Source organism: Euleptes europaea, chromosome 2, assembly GCF_029931775.1.
Source record: "Euleptes europaea isolate rEulEur1 chromosome 2, rEulEur1.hap1, whole genome shotgun sequence".
Taxonomy (NCBI): Eukaryota; Metazoa; Chordata; class Lepidosauria; order Squamata; family Sphaerodactylidae; genus Euleptes; species Euleptes europaea.
The window spans coordinates 41,402,115-41,426,195 of NC_079313.1; the positions used below are offsets into that span (position 1 = coordinate 41,402,115).

The 24,081-nt window shown below is 42.8% G+C and overlaps 1 protein-coding gene across 1 annotated transcript in view; it reads left to right on the plus strand.

Annotated features, from left to right (window-relative positions):
• COL11A1 (collagen type XI alpha 1 chain) overlaps nucleotides 1-24,081 on the plus strand; it is a 440,246-nt gene that overhangs the window by 307,442 nt on the left and 108,723 nt on the right. Inside the window, exons 21-26 of the mRNA XM_056844241.1 lie at nucleotides 1,261-1,314; nucleotides 10,480-10,524; nucleotides 10,693-10,746; nucleotides 10,845-10,889; nucleotides 20,230-20,283; nucleotides 23,993-24,046. Of these exons, the coding sequence (XP_056700219.1) occupies nucleotides 1,261-1,314; nucleotides 10,480-10,524; nucleotides 10,693-10,746; nucleotides 10,845-10,889; nucleotides 20,230-20,283; nucleotides 23,993-24,046 (306 nt within the window). The remainder of the gene's footprint in view (nucleotides 1-1,260; nucleotides 1,315-10,479; nucleotides 10,525-10,692; nucleotides 10,747-10,844; nucleotides 10,890-20,229; nucleotides 20,284-23,992; nucleotides 24,047-24,081) is intronic.

Sequence of the window (24,081 nt, forward strand, 5' to 3'; positions counted from 1 at the left end):
TACAATACTGCAAAGGTTTTGTTGTTCTATTATATGATCCTGAACTGCTTCTTATTTATAATAACTTATTTGTAATATCCAGACTATACAGTACAAATAATCTTAATTAATCTAAAATTTTGTCTGGAAGGAATAATCTTTAATGATCTCCATTAAATGATCTCCATTAAATGATCTTTATGTTGCACTTTCAGGTTTTCAACATCAGTCAGGTCTCTTTTTTTTTTCAGTTGAAGGCTGACAATCTTTCTTTACTCTTGAGACTAATTGAAAATAAAGGAGCCATTGCAAGTTTTACCCTCTTCTTTAATCATTTGCCACATTTTGATTTCTGCTTGAGTGTTGATCATATCTTGATACGTTAAATAGCCATCGTATTTCATTACAGATTTGTCATAATATTCTTCTATCGGAGACATTGGGGGTTAAGGTGTTGGGTTTATTCATCTTTGGTTGAGTTCCCACATTCTAAATAGATCCTCTCTAATTACATGACTTGCGTTTTGTTATGTTTTTGTCCCTATTGCTTTTTTAATCCAAAAATAATAGTGTAGTCCTTTGTTCAAACCTTATTTCTCTAATTTTATTACCCTTGTGGATTTTGTTTTTTATTTCTTTGTTACTGTGCAGCTATTTGGTCTAAAAACATCTTTGGGGGGGTACCTTACTTTGTCTGATGAGATCAACAATATGGTCTTGAGAGTTCAAATGGATGTACTTGGGCTTTGAGCCCATCCCTATTTTATGAGTGTGTGGCTTAATTTGACTGACAATTGACTTTACTTTTCAACAACAACAAAATTAAGTTGACTGTTAACATTTTTAATGCATTCCGGACTTGAAGCATTATGGTAAGCTACCAACGCAAGTATTTTAAATAGTAATATTTTTGTCTAGAATAGTTACAGTATATTATTTGTATTATATAATATGATGCATTGTAATGTTTTTTTTTAAAAAAAAACTTATAAGTGATGGATCCCTCAGCCTTAACCATGATTGTCATGTTGTTTGTGTTGGTAGATTGTTACACCAAACTATTTGTGGCTGGTGCAGCTATCTGTAAAACCAAAACTGTGTCTTGTAGTTGGCTGGGTAGTGAACAGTCCTTCCAAATAGTATCATGAATTCTGTTATAATCCATGGAAGTTAAAAAGTGGTATAAAGTATCCAACAGGGAAGTATCATATGGTTGCTATTCAAAGATCAAGTTGTACTTAAATTATATGACGTTTGCATTTACTTCCCTCCCCCTTACAGGGCTCCACTGGTTTCCCTGGATTCCCAGGTGCCAACGGAGAGAAAGGTGCAAGGGTATGATACTGTTATTTCCTTATATTCTGCTTTTTTAACATGTGAAACTCATTGCTAAGTGAATTCTAGAACCGAGAATGTACCTGATTACTTTTTAAAGAATCTTTGCATGTATTTAGCAATTGTCAAGATTTATTAAGAATTAAAAAAAGTTGTTCAAGGGGACAAAGTAAGAATATTCACATTGGGAATGTTATTCTTCAGTTCTGCATTGTGATCACAGCTCAAAACTGGCTGCTTGTAGAGCGTCATTTGAGCACGGATGTCCCATTCATTTTATCATTTTTATTTAAGATCTCCATGCACATAATGGGAAGGTAAATGAAAAAATGTTGCCCAGTTTATACGTTCACATGAATCACTTGATTTCTATTTCTGTGTTTACACTTTAGCCCCATTAACACGTTTATCCATGTAGAAATGAATGAATGAACAAAGCCTCTTAAAGGACCATAACCCTTGAAATGAACCTGTGCTGCTATTGCACTCCTCACAACAGGGTCCCTTTATTTTCAGTTGCTGCCCCACTGCTATGAAGCAGCCTCCTAGAAGGGGTGAGACAGGCACCTATCCTTGGGATCTTCCACTGTAGTTGTAAGACAGAACTATGTAAAAGAGTGTATAGTGCAGCCTAAGAGAGCCAGTGTGGTGTAATGGTTAAGGTGTCAGACTAGCACCTGGGAAACCCAGGTTCAAATCCCTGCTTGTGCCATGGAAGCTTGCTGGGTGACTTTGGGCCAGTCACTCTCAGCCCTGACCTTGCCTAGTATTTGGATGGGAGACCTCCAAGGAATACCAGGGTCATGACACAGAGGCAAGCAATGGCAAACCACCTCTGAATGTCTCTTGCCTGGAAAACCCTACAAGGTCGCCATAAATCACCTGTGACTTGACAGCAAAAAAATTTAAAAAAAATTAAATGGTGCAGCCTGAATGGGATCTGGCTTTAAGCACCTGTCTTTAATTATGCATTTCAATTAATTTAATAGATGATTGTTTTTGTATTGTATCTATTGTTGTCACCTGCCTTGGGTCCTGACTGTAGTGGGAGAAAGGTGAGGTATACCAACATTCCAAGTAAATAAATAAACTTTGTCGAAGGCTTTCACGGTCAGAGTTCATTGGTTCTTGTAGGTTATCCGGGCTGTGAAACCGTGGTCTTGGTATTTTCTTTCCTGACGTTTCACCAGCAGCTGTGGCAGGCATCTTCAAAGGAGTAACACTGAAGGATAGTGAAGGACATAGGGGAGACACTGTCCTTCAGTGTTACTCCTCTGAAGATGCCTGCCACAGCTGCTGGCGAAACGTCAGGAAAGAAAATACCAAGACCACGGTTACACAGCCCGGATAACCAACAAGAACCAAATAAATAAAGCTCTGGCCTTCACACATTTAGGGCTCTGTGTGCATGCAGTCTGTGCAAGTAAGAGTCTCTTTGCCAAAGAGAAGGCATGGCCCTTGAAATCATAGCATTTGGGAGTATGGATGTAACCTCTAGGCAGAGAGGACCTTTGAATGCATGGAATTCGTGGTACGGTCACTCCAGCCAACTCCATATGTCCATTTTTACAAAGATGAAATCATCAACAAGGCTGATGGCTGGCAACTTAAAAGCAGTGCATCTGAGGTAATGTGAGCAAAAATTAAGGGGGTACTACATCTCTGACCCATTCATACATACAAGTGATCCCCTGACGCTTCAACCATCAAATGATTAACAGGAATGGATGAACCAGCCTGGTGACTGACACCACAAGTAATATAACAGATCTTCCTTGTGCACAATCTGTGAGCTTCTCATAGTGCTGATTTATAAGTCACTGTGCTTTTGGAAAGGCAGGAAATAAATGTTTTCAAAAAGAAAGAGCAATATAAGGAAAGTCTGATAATGCACCAGAATCACAAGGATTGGGAATCATATTGGGCTGGTATCACCTTTTCCTCAAGAATCTCATACTGAGTAGTTTAAGAAAATTTACGGGGGAGGGGGGATTAACAGGCACTTTTTCCTATATCCTGTGCATTATCAAGGACACCTACAGTTAACCTTAAGGGGAAATTTCTCTTGGAATCTGCATTCTAATTTACCAGCATTCTTTTTATTTGTCAAAAAAATGTCTGGGATTAAACAAGCAAAAAATATAGTCAGCATGCTGAAGAATACATATTTAAATTTATAGGAAAAGTCAAGACATAGGTCTTGTTTATTTGAAGCAGGCGGGTGTAATCTGTAATGCAGTCTGCCAGTTCTAGACGGTCACTGCCTCACTATAAAGCTCAACTGGATTTGGCGGATTGCTTGTGGTAGAAATGTGATGAAGTTATCAAAAGGAGAGGATGGCTTGAAAATTGTAGATGATGACAGCTTAGTGTGTCATTAAGTTAAATTGAAGTAATGTATATCATTACTCTGCCTACCAATCCATTTTGTGAAGCGCAAAAAGCAGGAGAGTAGATTCACCACTTTGAACATGAAATTGATGGCAGACAGTTGCATTTCCAGCAAGGTTTTTTCCTATGTATTTTTTGCCTCCAAAAATTGCATTAAATGAAGTGAAGGCATGCTAATTTTTTATGCTGCTAGGAGCCCAAAGGGATGTTAAGAGCAATCATTAATTGAACTCTGGGGGTGAATGGGAACTAAATCTTTTTTTCCCTGAACCACAAACCAAAGGTTTGAATAAATAAGCATAACTAATTAAGTTGCAATCCAGCCAACAGTAAGGCAAGCACCGGGTCATTCCTGACCCACGGGGTGACATCATATCCCGACATTTACTAGGCAGACTTTGTTTACAGGTTGGTTTGCCAGTGCCTTCCCCAGTCACATTCCCTTTAGCCCCAGCAAGCTGGGTACTCATTTTACCGACCTCGGAAGGATGGAAGGTTGAGTCAGCCTTGAGCCGATTACCTGAAACCAACGTCCGTTGGAAGCTGTGTTATAAAAGCCAACCTTCATATGAGCACTGGCCAGCTACACTCTGAAATATGGGCAAAGGCAAGCAATTCATGACAAGCATTGCTTGTGTGAAACATTCCCTGATACTGAAGATAATGGGAATTTCCTTCCCCCATATGAATTTTTCAAAGACATGGTGCCTTGGATTGACCTCCCCCTCCTGCTACAGCCCAAGTACCCCCCTCATGCTGCCCCTGAGGGACAGGAGACCCCAAGAACAACATGAGCATGGAGTTCTGGTCACAAAAATTCATCCACAGAAATGTTAGATGGGTTGCACTATTGATTGTATTATGGTAAGGTGATAAAGTATTCAGTTAAAAAAACGGAAATTTCTGTTTTGCAGCAAACTAGATTCCTATAGCTGCAGCTAGACAGGGAAAAGCCTCCAGAATCACATTCCTTTTTTGACATGGCAAAGTTCCCATTTGTTCATAACCTACACTTTCCATGTTTTACATGGTGAATAGATTTCATTTGCAATTGCCTATTCCTGAGATTTACAAGCTAAGCAGCATTACAGTAGAGGAATAGGATTTTACCTTGTTTCGATTGTATAAGGCCATTACAGATATAATGGTGCCAGTGTGTATTTGTAATAAAAGACTGTCACCATACACTAAGATTATATTTTACAAATTATAAGTACATATACATCCTATCAGTGGAGCTAAAAGACTTTCAGATTACAGGTGACTTTTTGTTGCTTGCAATTGTCATGTTATTTTCATTCCCTTAAGTCTTAGATTTTAAATTACTTCTCCCTCCCTCTCTCTGTCTGTCTCTGTCTCTCTTTCTCTCTCCCTTCTCTCTCTCTCTCTCTCTCTCTCTCTCTTTACTAGCAGTGTCTGATCTTAAATAGTATGGCTTGCTTACTCCATGCACTCAGAGTACACAGACTTGATTAAAAGGCACTGCTCGGAAAAGGCTTTAATGGATTATGCTGAGGAAAGGTGCTTTGAAGCTGGTGTCTGTCTCAACTAATTCAGGGCTAGGAACAGCAGCCCCGCACAACTCTTTTTCATTAATGAATGCTCAAAACACAATCAGAAAATATAGGGTACAATTAAGGTTTCCAACTCCAGCTTGGCAAATTCCTGGAGATTTGGGGGCAGTGCCTGGGGAAGGAGGAATTTAGGGAAGGGAGAGATCTCAGTGGGGATGTGGTGCTATAGATTCTGCCCTCCGAAGCTGCCATTTCCTCCAGGGAAACTGATTTCTGTAGTCTGGAGATCAGTTGCAATTCTGCGGAGGTTGGCACCGATAGGTAAAATCCACAAGATGTTCTGTGCAGGGCCATTGTACACCCTCCAAAATTTCACAAACAAAAATAGGGATATTTGTGTAACATCTCCAATTCCATGAGGATCATTCCCTGGGGTCCTGCACGCATACGGTATTATCTATCGCTTCTGTATGCTCTGTACATTTACTCTGCAATTGTCTGCCTTTTGTGCATTTAAAAGTTAGGAGAGTGTTCATTCTTTTCGGTAAAGTTCCTACAGTGGGCTAACAAAATACAACGATGATATGGGAAACTGAGGTTCAAATAAAGGTCACTGGGCCAGGCACTCTCTCTCAGCCTATCATTCATTACAGGGCTGTTGTGAACATTTGGGGGAGGGGAGGAAGAGGGGAGAAACATGTACACACACACCCCTGAGCTACTTGTGGGAATAGTGGGATTAAAATGTGATAAATAAAAGGGTAGCACTCTTATTCTCTCAACAGTTCATGAATAAAAAACAAAATAGTACTATAACATCAAATGGTACACAGAGAAAACAATCCTGTTTACCCATAGGAGCTGACATCATCCCTCCTATATGTTGCCACACTGCCGTTGGGAACACAACCCCAGAACCAGGCTGTGAATTATAATGTGAGTTGTAGGCTTGCCAGACACAGCCTGGCAACCAGCAGGAAATGGCGGGGGGCAGGGGCATGGGGGCACCATCGGTGTGTCATCACTTCCAAGGAAAACCTGGAAGTAGCTTTACACCTCTCCAGGAATCACTTGAAACTGTATGGTAAAACCATGGAGTTTCCGGTGATTCCTAAAGTGGACTGACATCACATCCAGGTTTCCCTGGAAGTGACATCATGCTGTTGCTGGCAGAAATTTTAAAAAGATTATTATTATTGAAAATGGGAGCAGGAGACTTAGCCAAGTGAGGTGCTCCAGGTCTATACTATCCTTCCCCCAAAGCAAACACACACACACACACACACACAACCAGTAGCTTTTTCTTCCCCAAAGCCTCATTCAGAACTGTACCACTGCTTTTCTTCAGATTAGCCTGTGGACTTTAGGCCTGAGGGATGCTCCTAGTGGATGCACACCCTCCCGACATTTTACAGATGAGAACAGGACAAATCCTTGACACAAAAGAGTGGGACTGTGGGTGAAATGTGGCATCTTAGCATCATGGTCTGATAGGGAATGATTCTATTTTTATTGGTATTGGACTGTATTAAATACATTTGATTTGATTTGATAGGGAATGGCCAGACCAATACAAGCCAGAGTCTAATGTTCCACAAATGGAAAGCAATAACTGAAGCTGAATGAAAGCAGATGGGTCCATATAACAAAGATTTGAAGCAATTCAAATGTACTAAAACTGCACTACATGTAGAAGGCAGTAGTCTAGTTTTACAGCTGAGGAACACTAAAGCACTAGGGCTGCCACGCCATGCCTGCCAACCGGCAGGAGGTTCCAGGGTGAGGACATGGGGCATAGGATGTCTTGTGCTGCTATGTCACTTCTTGGGAAACCCAGGGACTGATGCTGGGTAGCTCTAGGAATTGCTGGAAACTCTATGGTAAAATTAGAGCTGCCATACATCATTTCCAGGTTTCCCCCAGAAGTGACATAGTGCCATACAGAACACCAACTTTTTTCAAACAATCCCCTCCGCAACTGCTTGGAGTGGCAGTGGTCAAGGGCAAATGCGTCGGGAATAGGGTTTCCATAACAGGAGGCCTGTATTCAAGAAAGACTACAAGTGCTTAAACAGTGGGGTTGAATTCAAATAACACCGCACAAGAACAAAAGGCCAGCATATGGCCTTTTAAATACCAACACTGGAATATGCTAATAGAAAATATATTGTACAAGTCAAACAAGTGAACAACCGCAGTTGACAAGAAACATGTGCATGACCAATATGCATGAAATGCGAAGCATTTAACAGTTCAAAAGCAACGGAGCAATAAAGATGCAATGGGCTTCCGGTAAATTCCCATTTCATAACGATTTTGTCAAGCTTCCGGTAAATTCCCATTTTATAACGATTTTGTCAAGCTTCCAGTTCTTCCGTGTGCTTGAGAGTTCATTTATGAATCAAAGGAGTGTACCTTCCTTGTAATCATGGACGGCTAGCTGAGGCCTGGCAGGCCTAAGGCACAGCAATAAGTGACTAGTCAAAAATCATTCACTGAATCTATACAATAGAATTCTTTAGCAGGTTTAACAGATAAGTAATCATGGAAAGTTTCTCTGAGCTAACACAGAGTGCTTTTCCTCATCTGTGAATAACTGCAGCCTTCCCCTGTCTCCACACTCAGAATTAAGAAGCAGCATTTGTAGACTTGATGGCATATATCCACCTCTCTGTTTACAAACTTAATCACCAACCTCCCATTGCCAGCACCCAGCAAACACATACATTTTCTTCCCCTCCTCCAATAATCTATTTCTCTGAGCCCATTTTCAGTACCACAGCTGAGTCCTCGCACAGGGGAAGAAAAGTACAACAGAATATGTACAGAGTGCCTTTTGCTCACCACTGAACTCCTAAAGTCTCTTCTTTCTCCATAGAATTCAGAAGGCAATCTCTGAGCACAGATGTGGGCTTTTCAAGTATCAGAGCTGAACCTGTAATCCTTTCCTTCCCCTCCCAAACAAATACATACTTGGGTTTTCTGTCTCTCTCTCTGTCTGTCTCCTCCCCCTTCCCTTCACTTGTCCCATTTCACAACTCCCCCCCCCCTTTATTTATTACTGGTACACTTTTATTAATTTATAAATAAATTAAGGAAAGAAGAACCAATGCCCGCATTTATCCTGCCGTCTTTTTTTTTCAAATTTCTATTGCGGCTCCAGCTGGGCTTTGCCCCGTCTGAAAGAAATGGAAGGAGCTAGCCAATAATAAGGCATTTAATTTGCATTTGAAACCAACATTTTGGTGAGGAAAGCTAAGAGGGAAAAGAACAGTAAATCGTTTTCTAAAAACCTGGTAGTTTCATTTTAGTGAGGACTTACAAATATGGCCAACAATATAGCGTTGTGTGGCTTGTTATCAGAGTTTTATATACATGTTTAGGAGCAGATTCTTTGCAATGCATGTACTGAGCTTCAGCTGCCATACATACAGGTTGAGTATCCCTTACCCAGAATCTTGGGACCAGAAGTGTTCTGTTTTTCAGATCTTTCCGTATTTTGGAATATTTTGAAATATTTGTATATACATAATGAGATACCTTGGGAATGGGACCCAAGTCTAAACATGACATTCATTTATGTTTTATATATTTTATATACACTTTGTACACATAACCTGAATGTAATTTTAAACAATATTTTTTAATAATTTTGTGTACATTTAACCATCAATGGCGCTTCTGAGAGCCATTGCATGTCGGCTGAAAACTTCAAGTTTTTGGGTCATTCCAGTTTTTGGATGTCCAGTTAAGGGATGCTCAACCTGTATAACACAAAGAAGAATAAAATTAAAAGAAGCTTTTACTTTACAATATGGATTCTTAGACCATAAATATTTTAATGGAGCAGGAATCTCAAAGCTGGGGCAGTCGGAGGGAAGGGGGCAATGTTCTTGTCTTGAAGTGAATGGCCTGGTTGGAATGCTTGTTGGCCACAGCCCAGTACTTGGGCATCTCAATGAGTGAAGGGGACACCGATGGCGCCTTACAGGATGTTTTCTTGCATGTTGTTCTACTTATATGACATGAATTGGTCTACACCCAAAATAATCTCTGAGAGATAAAAATGTATCATAACAGGTACTATTGAATGATATAGTTGAAAGGGGGGGAAATGAATAAATGTTCTTGACTTATGGCACAACTACACATTTGCCTAGCAAACAAAGTCTTTTCAAAGTAGAACTTGCATGTTAACTGCAATGCATGATGATGGGGCACCTGCAGCTGAGGTTCAGTGTATGGAAGTAGGGGTGTATTTAATCCAGGCCTCACCTCAGCCGAGCTGAGCCAGCGTGGTGTGGTGGCTAAGAGCGGTGGTTTGGAGCGGTGGAGTGTGATCTGGAAAACCGGGTTTGATTCCCCACTCCTCCACATGAGCAGCTGAGGCTAATCTGGTGAACCACTCCTCTACATGAAGCCAGCTGGGTGACGTTGGGCCAGTCACAGCACTCTCAGCCCCACCTAACTCAGGGTGTCTGTTGTGGGGAGGGGAAGGGAAAGTGACTGTAAGCAGGTTTCATTCTTCCTTAAGGGGTAGAGAAAATTGGCATATAAAAATCAATTCTTCTTCTTCTTCTTCTAACTAGGTAAGGGTTCAGCTAGGGTTGCCAGGTTCCCCCTTGCCATTGGCGGGAGGTTTGGGGTGGGGGGATTTGCGAGTGCACAGTGCGCACGCAATAATGCAATAATGTCCCTTCCAGGGGTAAACCCAGAAGTGATGGGGACGCTCTAGCACATCCATCAAAAACACTATAGAAACAATAAAGTTTTGGAGGAACGTGCTAGAGTGTCCCCATCACTTCCAGTTTTACCTCGGAAGGGACATTATTGTGCCACCCTTTAGCTGACCTGTTCCCCCTGCCAGCCAGCTGAGGAGTGGTGGGCAATTGTCCGTAATTAACAGGGACCTGACAACCCTAGATTCAACCCAGTTGTAAGGTGGTGGTGGTAGTGGGGAACTAGTGGTAGAGTTACTGTGAAGTGGAAGATGAGGGAGGTTTTTGCACTTCTTCCTTCCTGATGGAAGTTCTCTGTACAGATGCATTTGGCATGTTTGCCACGTAACTTGTAGTTATGCCTTTTAAGAAAAGAGAGACATAGCTGAAAAAAAAACTGTTTATTGAATGCAAAGCAGTTAGTCAAATGTGCTGTCTAAGCTTTTGATTCAAGTAGAGATCCACTCTGTCCTTATGAAGCCACAAAACCACCTTTTCAACTTAAAACACTAAGATTCATTTGTTTGAACTGTCTTTGGCAGGGCTTGCATGGCAAACCAGGCCCACGGGGACAACGAGGACCGACAGTATGTACTTTGCATTCTTTTCTCCATCTTCCTTCCTCAGTGTTATTGCATGCATTTCCATATTAATTATCCTCTTTGCAGTGTTTGAAAAATTGAACCTTACATTCTGTTGTTCTGCAATATATCATAATTTTAAAAAAATCATTATGTATCTTTCACATTTAATAGGGGCCACGTGGGTCAAGAGGCCCGAGAGGTCCAACTGGAAAACCTGGCCCGAAGGTAATTTGACAGAATCTACAAACCAATTTTACAGCTAGCAATTCCTCTTAATGCAAATGTACATTGCATCTTTGAATAAATTGTTCGCTTCTTTTTAGGGCACTTCAGGAAATGATGGACCGCCTGGCCCACCTGGCGAAAGGGTATGCAAGGAGTCCTTTTTATTTCATTTGTTTCTCATTTTTCCTTATCAGTGTCTTCCTTGTATAATTTTGTGTTTAGAACTCTCACTTCACAGTCATTTTCCTGAGAATCAGAAACATCCAGGTGTATGGGAGGTGGTATTCAAATATATAAACAGTATATATTCTGTGCAAAAAAAAAAAAACCTTTAAAAATGTATTTTGAGGTGTTTGATGAGCATTATCTTCAACATTTCAGCATACTAACTTCCATTTTCTTCCCACATTCCTTTTAATCATTTATTTATTTATTTTCGTTTTTTAAATTACTACATCCTAAACTATTGGAGCAGGTGATTTAAAAAAGAAACAATGGCCATAAAGCCATGTGTAGGCATTTCTGCTCACGGTACAACACTAAGTAGAATGTATTGCTTATTGTTAAAGTGCAGATGATTGCCCGTTCAGTAAATACTACCTATCATATACTAAATAATATTGTGAAAAAGTTACTGTAAAAGCAGATTGAGACTTCCAAGGTTCTTCCAATAGCATTAGTTTGGCATATATAGATTGTCTACCATATCAATAAGTGTTCCCCATCATGTGATAATTGAAGAAAAAAGAAAAGGGGAATGAAACCCAACCTGAAAAACAGAAGCTGGGTACCCAAGGTTGGGTGGGATAAATAAAATAAATTGATAGTGAAAAATATAATTTATTTAAGGTGCTATGTCAAGATAAAAATTATTTTAAAAAATAGTTAAAACAGCACAATGGCATTTCCTAAGGTTGATATACTGTAACCACATGCCAGATGTGTTTTGGCCTTTTGGCCTTCCTCAGTGGTCAACTGAAACCCATGTAAAACATACACATATTAACAGATATATAAACATATACAGACAATTATATATCAGACCAGGCATGTATATAGGTTGTATAGTATATTTCCAATTATACAAGTATCTGGTAAATCATCAGCTTCAAACTGTTTTACCAGGTTGATAACTTCACACACATTTTATATGGGAGACATATACAGCCCAGGTATGTAAATTATACATTGGAATATTTAAGATACATATAAAAGTAATTCTTCCAGATTTATTAATTTTTACTATCAATTTATTTTATTTATGTCACCCAACCTTGGGTACCCAACCCCATAATGTGATATCTGCATCAATGTTGGCTGTGGGGTATTTCATTTTGTAAAGATAACAAACTCATAATATGATCTCACCAGCAGTGAGTACCCCTGATGGGCAAAATTGGTTTTTGCAGATGGGCATACCCCTCTGTCAGATCCAGAATTCATCTACTGGATGCCCAAGAATGGAACCAAATCTCATAGATCACTTCAGGGTCTGCATCAATCCTGTGTAGGCACCTGATGATGCTGTGGCCAACTACACTCCTCCCAGATAGACTGAAGCCTTCCTGCTAATTTCATCATCCAGGAGTACAGAGCTTCCAGTCCTCAATGAAAGGTGTGACACTGATCTGAAAATATCTGGGACCAGCACTTGTAGTATCATGTCACTGTATGGAGTGTGGCTTACCAGTAGAAAGCACTAATGTATTTTGGACTTTGTTGAGTCTGCCTCTCAAATTCCCCATAAATTCCCCATTGTTGAATCAGATTCAATCTCTGCCAACTCTGTGGATAAATAATAATTCTGCCCTTATTCCTAATCTGGGAACCTAATCTGTACAGCCTACGCTGGTTTTAATGAAGGGCTCTCTCTGCCATGTCAAATTCTAGGATGAGTTGATCTTCATCGTGGCTTGAAGATCCCTGAAACACACAGCCTATTCCTGAGGCCACAGGTGGGCCTCGGCAGTTGGCCTCGGCGCAGCAACGGCGCAGCTGGGAGGCCTCCTAAGGAGCTTCTCAGCGGTGCGCGCCGCCAAGAAAAGGGCAAAAGTTTTAAAAGAAGCGAGAGATTGCGGCACAGACTGAGGCCAGCCAGGCTCGGCTGAGTCCACAGGGCAACTTCCGGGAGAGGGATTTCGCTGGGGGGAGGCGGGCTACGGAATGGAAATGGAAAGGGTAGGCCGCAAGATGGGAGGAGTGCAGGGGGAAGGGGGAGGAGTGCAGGGGGAAGGGCAGGGGGAAGGGCGGGGGCCGAGAGGGAGGCAGGGAGAGCAGGGCGGGAGCAGGAGGACGGGAGAGCTCCGGGAGGGGCCGGGAGAATGGCCAAAGCATGCATCCGATGGTTCGGAGACTACTGGCGAGTAGTCAACAGCGCCACCTCCATGGGCTACTACACAGACCCCGAGTTTGTTTGAAACAGTATAATCTCAGCCAGGACTGAATCTTGAGGGTTTGGTTGGAGCCTCCAGCCACAGCCCTCTGGCTGCCAGAAGTCCGCCACCTATGGGCGCCCTCGGTGTGCGGGGGCAGTGCCCTGCTGCAGCTGCGGGTGGCTCGGGTGTGGGCTGGTTGCAGGCCAAGGGTGACTCGGGTGGGCCGGGCAGGTGGTGGTGGTGGTTCCCACATGTCACGGATGGACTGCTTGATGATGCCACACCCAGAAGTCAGCTCCATTCTGTAAAGGCCAAGCACCTGTGTCCTCAGGAGCCAGTTGTGTCAAAGTAATCAAGGAGGAGGGGGGAGTGATCTCCGCGCTGCGCCCTGGTGATTGTGCTGCTGAAAGGGGGGAATGAGGTCATGGCGACTTCCTGGGTTAGGGGTGGAGGGGTCAGAATGGTCTGCTGCCTTGATGACAGTGTGGCAACAAGATGGGCGGCAGCATAATCAACCCATCAGAGGCTTGGAGAGTGCTCACATGGCTCCTCATTAGTCTGGCCCCAGGTCCCTGAACCCTTGGAAGGGAGCTAGGGAGCGTCATGTGCTGGTGAAGATTCCGCCTCCTGGTCAGCACCAGCAGGCGGAGAGGAGCGTGATGCTGTGCCGCGGCCACTGAGGGGGGTAGCTTGGGGCCCCTCCGCACACGCTGACCCCTGGAGATTGCCCCTCCATAGCGGCCACAGCCCTTTCAGGGACAGTCGCCCAACACCTGACCCGTGACCACCGCCCCCTCGCCCCATGATTCCTTCCCTCAGCTGGGGGGGCGGCGGCCATTGTAGCGGCATGGAGATGTGGCTAGTGTTCCCTGTCTGTGACCAGGTGGCTAGGAGCCTCATAGCTCTGGTCGGCCTGTAGACGTCCGCATGAGCGGCTCATTGGCCAGAGGCTCACACTCATAGCATTCCCCCCTCCAAGCATTTCCACATCCACAAAGCCCGAACTCAAAGGTCACCCCCGCAAGATATGCTGCCTGAGTGCAGAGGGGGGGGGGCCCATAGGCCAACGAGAGGTGCCCTGAAGAGATACCTCGGATGGGCCGCTGGCTTTCACCATTCATTCCCCTCACGTTCCCTGCCCCAAACCACCAAGCTGATGGGTGAGGTGTGAAAAAAGCCTTTATTGAAACAGCACTTGCCAAGGGGAGGAGCGAGGGCCGGGATCTGCCGCAAGGGGACAGGGAAGACAACGGGGTGTTTGTGGGGACAGGGTCATGGAGAGTCGTGGCCGTGGGTGAAGGCTGAGCCACTGGTCCCTCACAGAACTGCTTCTGTCCTTGTGTCAGTGTGTGTTTTGTGGCTGCCCAGGGGTCACGCTCCAATGGCATGGGGGTGGTCCCGGCCTGTGGCTGTGTCACGCGTCACCAGCATCGTCAGAAGGTGGTCCGTGGAGGCCGGAGCTCAGCTGAGGGCGAAGGCGGCATGGGGTGCGGCCATCAGCGCTGAGGGAGAGGCAGAGTGGCATGGAACCCCCAGGCTGGGCAGAACTGCGGCGGCATCTGAAAAAAAACAGAGAGAGGGATGAGAGGCTACCTCGCCCCGGTTTCCCGTGAAGGCTCTCTCTTGAGTGATGCCAGGTGTGCGCCTCGACAATGGCAACGGTTAGAGTGGAGAGGGAAAGTCTGTCACTGGACTTCAGAGGTGCCCCCCCCCCACCAGAAGCACCACCACCCCGGAGAGGGCAGCTGGAGGAGCCATAGCAGCAAGCTCCACCCAGAGAGGGGAGTTGGAGCAAGAATCATGGACAGTCCCCGCAGAGAGGGCAGTTGCAGGGAGAACCATGCACAGTCCCCACAGAGAGGGAAGTTGGAGCGAGAACCATGCAAGTCCCCACAGAGAGGGGAGTTGCAGGGAGAACCATGCAAGTCCCCGCAGAGAGGGGAGTTGGAGCGAGAACCATGCACATTCCCCGCAGAGAGGGGAGTTGGAGCCAGAAAACCGCAAAGTCCCTGCAAAGGGGGGAGTTGGAGCAAGAACCATGCACAGTCCCCGCAGAGAGGGGAGTTGGAGCGAGAAAACCACAAAGTCCCGACCCCCCAGCACAGACCGGCAACATGCCGGCCCATACGAGGCTTACCTGTCAAGTGAGCGCCGGCTGCGAAGTGCTGCTTATGAGTGGAACTCCCACCTCCAAGGCCCCTCCTCCGGAGGGGTGTTGCCACTTCCTGCCCTGGCCCCATTGACCGGCCTCTAGGCGGGTTCCACAGGTGCCATGCTGAGATGGGTGGTGCTTGGGTGCAGGGGAGAGATGAGGGTCCGGAGTGTTTGCATGGTGGTCAATGGGCTGTGCCAGGTCAAGACCTGGCATAACTTTTCAGTGGGAAAAGGGGGCGTTCCCAGGCCGAAAGGGCCTTAGGAGGCCTCCTAGCTACAGGAACGCCCCCGGGAATGCCCCTGCGGCCACCACCAGCCGCTTCTGCACCACTCAGGCGCTGGCGCGGCCCTTGCACTTATGTGGCCGCACCTTCCCCTCCGCCGACTACCTCCTCTGGAGTAACTGGCGTTGCGCCGGCGGCTAGGCTGTGTGTGCCGGCATAAGTGACTTTTGCGCTGGCGCAAGGTCCCTCGAGCCTCCTAAGCTCCTGAGCCACCCATACTCAGGAATGGGCTGACAGAGTGCTAATATGCCAGAGTTAGTACTAGAATCACACTAGGGTTTAAGGGTATGAGCAAATGAACATACAGTTCTTTTTATGGCTACCTTTCCATCTTGATCCATACTCCTGTCTATTATTTAAATAGGCTAAGGACAAAACCATCTCAGGAAGTGCATGCAATCCCATGCTTGGAACTTTACTGATGGTGCACTTTGCCCAAAAGGTGGCCAGTCCCAGCCCTCGATTACAAGGTGTGCCTCAGTTTCTCTCTGAAACCCTGTGTTTACATTTCCTCATGGTGCCACATTTGCTTTCAGTGGCTGTCCGTAGCTTAACTAGAAAAACCCCAGAGTAGCACTGTTGAGAATAAGTCCTGCTCACTCGCTGCCATTTAAAATTAACAAGATCATATACCAGAAAAGGTTGAAGCTGCTCCCCTAGAACTAATTGTATCACCCTGTTGTGCCCCTTGTGTTGCTTTAATCCAGGCTGCAGCTGGCAGTACTCTGACAGTCAACAGAAAACGACAGTGAGCCGTTTCCAAGAAATTTCTCCATTCTGTATTCCATGTATTTCATCCTACTCAAGTACTAACAAAACCCTCTAAGCTTTTTCATAAACATCTCAGCCCAATAATGAAATGTATGTGATTTTTGCATTAGTATGCAAAGGTAAACATCAAAGCCCTTATTAAAAAAAATGTTTCACAAAAGGAATGATAACACTTTGATCTGGGAAGCTTCCAGTTTATGCAGAGAAATGCATAAGAAATCCATGTGAAGTACAGCTCCTAGTTAATAAACTACTCATCTCTTTTCAGCATAGTTCATAAGCATCATTTTTATGGCCCCAGAGGCAATCCCTTAGTTTTGTAATCCCTCTTGACAGTGGAAGTCCTGCTGGGAGAGTAGTAGATGAGAAGAATAGTAGCTGATACTGCTAAGATGCATGAAGAGTACACCTAAAATTGTAAAAGTAGGAGTGAAACATAACATATCTTTGCAAGTGTGTGTATCATACTTGGCTACAGCTTCCTTTTTAGTATACACTTGGTGATCTTATGCTGTGTGGTGTGTGAAAATGCCCAGTTTTGTAGGTTGGTTGTGGCAGATAGGTTTAAAAACTAAAATAAAAATCGCACATGCTTAATTTCACTCAACAAACAGGATGAAATAGTTATTAGGAGAGAGAGTTTTTGCCCTTAATGATAAATGGCAAGAAGTTATTTTAGATGAGCTTAATCATTAGACAAAGTCTGGGTGGCAATACAGTACCTCAAAATACACAAATACCTAACCCAAAGTAACATCTGCTATTAAAAACGAACAAACAAACTATAATTCTGTCTGACAGAGTTATATACGGTTTCGCTGGTGTTTATAATTATTTCTTGCTATAGGCCTCTTTGCAGATACTTCTATGGAGAGGTGGGGTATATATGCTTTAAATAAGTTATATATTTTCATAGTTATAACCTCCCATTTATTTAAAAAACTGTACAGCATGGCATAATATAGAAAAATATGGGATTTCCCCTCTTCCATGAGTCTTCACAGGGTCTCTTCTTGTTTATCTGTATTCACAAACATAAACTGATTTTTTATGCCAATAAAGGTGTTGATTGGGGGAGAAAAAAACTCTGATTTTGATGGAGCGAAGAAACTGAGGGGAATGGGTAACTGATAAGAAACAAAGGGAAGCCATAGAACTAATCAACTGCATTTGGTACACAGGAAGTCTTCAACCGGGAAATGTTTTGTGGTCCCTTTAGCAGTAAATATCCATGTACTCTTGATTGAGGCTGTTCACAAGAAAAGCACATTTTCCCCAAAACTGCCTAGTTTTAGAGGACCATTTTCAGTTCAGATGTTCTGAACCCTTTAGTCTATTATCACTGAAATAAAAACATACCACAATAATGAACAGTATCATCCTGGTATTCCAGAGCTTGGTTTTCCAAATGATGTGTCAGTTTCAGAGTCCCAAATTAGTAATACAATTTCAAGAGCATTTCCCCCTTTCATTAAGATAGGTTATGCTTACATGATAAAAAATAGAAGAAGTAACATACAAATAAGAGAGAAACCTGATTGTCCTTGACATGTAGCCTTATTTCAAAATAAGCACCAGTGAAGCTTTTTTAAAAAAATAGGCATCTAGATACCCCCGCTTTTAAGGTGAATCTAACTTGAGGCTTTTTTCCCCCTTCCCCTCCTTTTACTTTGTAAGCAGTCTTCTCTGCCTTCATTTGTTTTCAGCTGCAATGCTGTCAGTTGGGTATAGGAATTGTATATAGTATTACAAAACCTCTGCTGAGCAGCCACCTGGCTGAGCATGAACCATATATAAATGATGATCACAATTTAACAGGATCCAGGCTGGTTTTTTGGCTATTTTTGTCTCCTCCTGCATGCAGGATGCTTTCTCGAATATACCTCATACATTTCTCCAGTTGCAAGAGGCAATGTGGCTTTCTCCATGCATTTCATTTAATTCTAGATTCCAGGGAGAAGAGTTTAAAGGATTTTGAGATTCTTAGGGCTGGCCCTACCATGAAGCAAGATAGAGTAATTGCTTAAGAGTAAACACTAGAAGTCACCCTCCAGATCTGTCATTTTTTTAATGAGTTGAAGAAGACATATTTTTCCCCTTCTGGAAGGGACTGTGGCTTATTGGTACAGCACATGCATTTCAACCAGAGGTTCCCAAGTTCAGTCACTGGAATAGTCAGTTAAAGGATCTCTGATATCAGCAATAATCTTTTTCTGCCTGAGACCTTAGTAAGATCCTGCCAGTTAATACAGGGGGAGACTTGGGGTTCAAATCCAAGGTTCCTGGTCACCTTGAGGACTCATGGAGCTGGCAGGTCATGTGCTTTGTTTTCAGGTGATGTTTTGGTGTGAAGAGGGCAGGTATCTTGACCTAGATATCTGTGGTGGTTCTTGACAGAGCTGCTGCTAGTCAAACTAGACAATGTTGGCCTTGGTGGACCTATCATTCCCGGATATGATTAGAGAGCACGTTATGCTGAAACTAAGCAGTGACAGATCTACTCAGTAATTGGATAAGAGGCCCCTGAGAATCCTATCTTCCTACCAAGGATGATGCCTTAAATTCCTTGGTGGAAGAAATTTAGATATAAAATGTTAATATGTAAAATAAAATTGTCTGACTCACTATAAGCCTGTTTCATATGAACTTATTGCCTTAGGTGTGTGAAGTGGGTAGAAAGCATAGTTGGGTAGAAAGGGATGGGAGGGTGACCTTGGTTGGCTGTAATTTTCTCTGTCCTTGAAATCCTCTGCTTTTTAACCTTCCTTGGATAGGGGACTATGTCATATCGATATTTGGCACAGCTCCTAGCACCTTATTCCCACTGAAAGACCAAATAAGAAGACTGGGGCCATGGCTCAGTGGTAGAGCATCTGGTTGGCATGTAGAAGGTCCCAGGTTCAATCCCCGACATCTCCAATTAAAGGGACTAGGCAAGTAGGTGATGTGAAAGACCTGCCTGAGACCCTGGAAAGCCATGGAGAGGGGTCGTGGCTCAGTGGCAGAGCATCTGCTTGGCATGCAGAAGGTCTCAGGTTCAATCCCCGGAATCTCCAGTTAAAGGGACCAGGCAAGTAGGTGATGTGAAAGACCCCTGCCTGAGACCCTGGAGAGCCGTTGCTTGTCTGAGTAGACAATACTGACTTTGATGGACCAAGGGTCTGTTTCAGTATAAGGCAGCTTCATGTGCTCAAGTGTCTTAAGGTTTATTCCAAATACTCTTTATTTTCTAGATCACTGAAATTACTAGCATAATTCTGACAGCTGATAATGTATGAAAACTAAAGATCTCACACCAAATGGAAATAGACAAATCTTGTGCTGTGCCATCTGTATATAAGCATTTGGGCTATGAGTATACATTTCTGTGTTTTAGTATACTTGCTGTGACAAAAAATATTTCCCTACTGAGATTGTTCAGCTTTTCAGCAACAACAGTAGCACTAAAAAGGGAGAACAAATGTTAGTTTGATTTTTTACTCCCCTTATTTATTAGTATAATGATCTTATTATTTTTTTTACAGATTTTAGTTACACATTATTGTTTGTGGATATTAATATGGCATTTGTCATGCATTATTTGACAATAGTTTACAGTAAATTAATAGTTTATTATTGGATTTTACTGTGTTTGTAAAACAATTTGGGCATTTGCCTAAGAGAAAAGTGATTTACAGTGTAATCCTAAACAGAACTATGCTCCTCTAAATCCATTGTAATCTCTGCATCCGTTTGTTCTGTTATAAATATAAATACCTGGCATGGCAACATTTTCTGTAAAATATTTGGACTGCCCCCATGGTGGCAGTAACAGTAGTAGTAGTAGTAGTAGTAGTAGTAGTAGTAGTAGTAGTAGTATACTAATAATGATATTTGCATTTGATTTTGATTGATATTAGGGACCGCAGGGGCCACAGGGGCCGGTTGGCTTTCCTGGACCAAAAGGACCTCCTGTAAGTATTTTCTTTTCTTTTTCTAAATGCAACAACTGTGTGGCCAACACAGCATAGACTGAAATAAACATGACTGAAATAAACATTATCAGTGTATTAGGTGGCCTTAGCTAGGCTTAACTTTCAAGGAAGTTCAGTCTAAAATATTTGTATGAACAATAGCAGGTAGAAGTAAGTTAAATATTTTGTTCCAATACCCTTCTCCCCAGTCTACATGTGCATGCACACACAAATGTAACAGGCTGAACACATAACTATAATCCATTTAATACCTTTTATTAAGACAAACCAATTTGACTCAAAATGTTGTGCAAACATTTGAGCTCACCAAACCTCTCCATTAGGCTGGATGTTACAAAATTTAAAGAGATAGAAGAGTGAGAAACAGATTTCCAGCCCATGGTGATGTTACAGACTGTCAAACCAATCCTGTGCATGTTTACTCAGAAGTGAGTCACAATTACTTTCAGGAGGACTTTATATCCAGTAAACATGCATATGATTGCAGGTTAAGTTTGAATGGGGGAAGGGTGGACCTCTGGTTGTACTACCAAAGAGCACTCATACAAAGGTGACGCTTGTGAGAACCAATGCCTTCTCATGGGTGGCTTGTTCACACAACTGTTGGATTATAGTTGCCTCTTTTCACAGTATCATTGTAAATGTTCCCTGCTTTAAGTCAGCAGTTCTCACCAACAGTACCTCTGTCTGAGTGCTACCTGTCTGCAAACACAGGAGGTAGGAAGGAGAATCACTTATGAAGAATGGGGTGATTGTCCTTACCAGACGTTCTGTGTGTAGCATGTGAATAGTCCATTCAGCCATTCCACAATCAATTGAGAGAAGCTCAATCATGAGCCAAGTGCCAGAGCACATTAGAGTATTTCTTTTTCTAGTGTATAAAAGTATCTAAAACTGTGGAGTGACAGCCCAGGGCCAACAGAGGACGTGCTTTGTATCTAATAGTGACTGGAGAAATTAATCCAGACATCATGAAATTAGCCTGGAGCAGTTCCCTGTTTAGTGAGTGTAGCTCAGAACAGGCTGGTTTGGCAATGTAACTAACATTATGAAAAATGTTTGCTGAGAAACATGGTATCAGCAATGGGAAATGATTGACAAACAACAAAATTGTATAGATAAAATTCAAAATATAAAAGCTGAACAGGATAGATAGGATCCTGGCTTTGGTGCAGCTGTAGTGTGCAAAGTGATGCCTATCTCTGCTACTCTTTTGCCATTGTTGGCATTATAGCTGAAATCTTCCCTCTGTCACTTTGTGTGATGTGTCATTCAATATGATAGCACACTGTTGTAAATGTTGTGTGTGCTTTAAATGACGTTATTGCTAAGTAAGGCAGGACATTGGGAATTATCTACATTCTGCTGGATGACTTTCTCTGCTTGATGACCAGAGGCCACTAGAGGTCAGTCTCTATCTCTGTTATGTCCTAGCCACAAAAAAAGTGCAGAATTTAATGAGAAAGTATGCAATCTGCTCTTGGCAGACTATCACCAAAATGAGTGTGCTACACACAGTGACTAGGTTATTGACTTTAAAAAGTGGTATTCATAAATGGGGCTGAAGCATTCACTGACTTGGAATAATGTGTAGCCTCTCAAAACTTTTAGGGTCCCATTTGCAGCATTGATCAGTTCTGTTCAAATCAATGGGCTGCACTGTTTCTTTCTCTCTAATGCAATTCTTTTGGAAGAAAAAGAAACCTCTTTTAAGTCGCTCTTCTAGATGTGTTAGCATGAGTGTGTTGAATGAGTCTGTAGCCAGCCTGAAATTATATTGATCCAAAAGCCCTCTGCTCTGACTATAAGTGGCAGAATAGCTCTGTGAGAACTATTTTTGCAATCTTGTTAATATTAGCTCTCAGAATCTATATGGCCAGAGGAGCCACGGCTCAGTGGTAGAGCATCTGCTTTGCATGTGGACAGCCCCAGGTTGGGTCCCAGATAAATTATCAGGTTATTTTTTGTTTGTTTTGCTGTCAAGTCACAGCTGACTTATGGTTACCCCATAGAGTTTTCAAGGCAAGAGACCTTCAGAGGTGGTTTGCCATTGCCTGTCTCCACGTCACAACCCTGGTACACCGTTGAGGTCTCCCATCCAAATACTAGCCTGGGTCGACCCTGCTTAGCCTCTGAGATCTAATGAGATCAGGCTAGCCTGGGCTATCCAGGTCAGGTTGTAGGTGACATGAAATACTTCTTGAGAACCTGGAGAGCTATTGCCAGTCAGAGTATACACCACTGTCCATGACTCAGTATAAGGCAGCTTCGTACATTTGTGTACGTATACATCATTGCAATATAGAAGGAAATAACAGTTTAGAACCCTGCAATGGGGAGGGAGTAGCCTGAGGATGCAGTTTAAAGCAGAAAAGTGGTAGCTGGTGAGAGGATTAAGTGCACACACCACCCTACTATTTTTTGCTTCTTAGCCTCCCCATCCTGAAGCAGTTTCCCTTTTTAAAAAGAGATGGCCTTGAGGGTTGAATTACACATACTTGCTTTTAACATGTTCTTAGACCCTAAGCAATAAGGGGTTGGTTATTTCATTTTTAAAAGACAGACATATTGTATGATATCATGATCCACATTTACCTATACTGTAGCATAAAACCCCATCTATTTGTTTAAAACATAGTTTCTATCAACATGGGGATTAAGTGAGACAATGAATGGTTATTAGCATGCTAACAAATCTGAAATGGTTTTGGAGAAATTGTCTAAATGGGCAAGTATTTTTGGTGGGAATTGATGAGAAAAGAAATAAAATTAGAAATAAACTATCACATGTGAAGTCCCATTAAGTCTTTCTAGTTCTTAATGACAAGAGTATGTGTTTAGCCATCTGTGGACTTCTCAGAGTGAGACATTCCTGGTTCCCCCTCCTGCTGCAGCCCACTAAGTCCCCCCTGGATATCAGCCAACCCTTTGGAAAAATGAAGCCAAGTTGGGGGGGGGTCTTCAGTGGAAGGGAGAAATTGGCAGAAATTACTACCCGCTCCTGTGTAAATGGAAGTTCATTTCCTTTAGAAGAACTGAATGGTTGGAGTAGAAAAGGGCAAGAGTCCAGTAGCACCTTAAAGACTAACAAGAATATTTTCTGGTAGGGTATGAGCTTTCGTGAGCCACAGCTCACTTCTTCAGATGGTTGGAGAAATTCCAAGGAATCTTGTGGTGTTGTTGTAGCATTTAAAGTCCTTTGGTTGAGAGAGTACATCTGAAATTTATACAGACTTTGGAATATTTGTTACATTTACAAATGTTTGAGAAGATCAATTTGGAAGAAAGCAACCCCTCTTGCAGGCAGCAAAACAGCTAATCTACCATCTGATTCAGAACAGCTATTTTATCCCCCCATAACCCTGTCCAGCTGCTTACAGTACAACTATTGTAGCTCAAAACAAAACAAAACTTTTATCTTTATATTTGATTCTCTGGGTTTTCTCATTCAAACTTTACCCTTCCTACTGGTAAGAAAGGATGTTTCTTAAGACTTCTAGTGATAAGTCCCCATTCAGAGAGTATCATCATCCCAACCATGAACACGCAAACATCTCAAAAAGTAACCATAGCTACACACATGAAAGAAAGCTTGATTTGGGGGCATAGCCCTGGTTGCTAGGCATGACAGCATCATCCTTTCAAAACCAGCAAGTTCTGTAAGACTTTTTCCCCCCTCCTACTGTAGGGTCCTCCTGGGAAGGATGGTTTGCCTGGACATCCAGGACAGCGAGGAGAAACTGTAAGTATATTTATATTGTCTGTATGATATTGTTG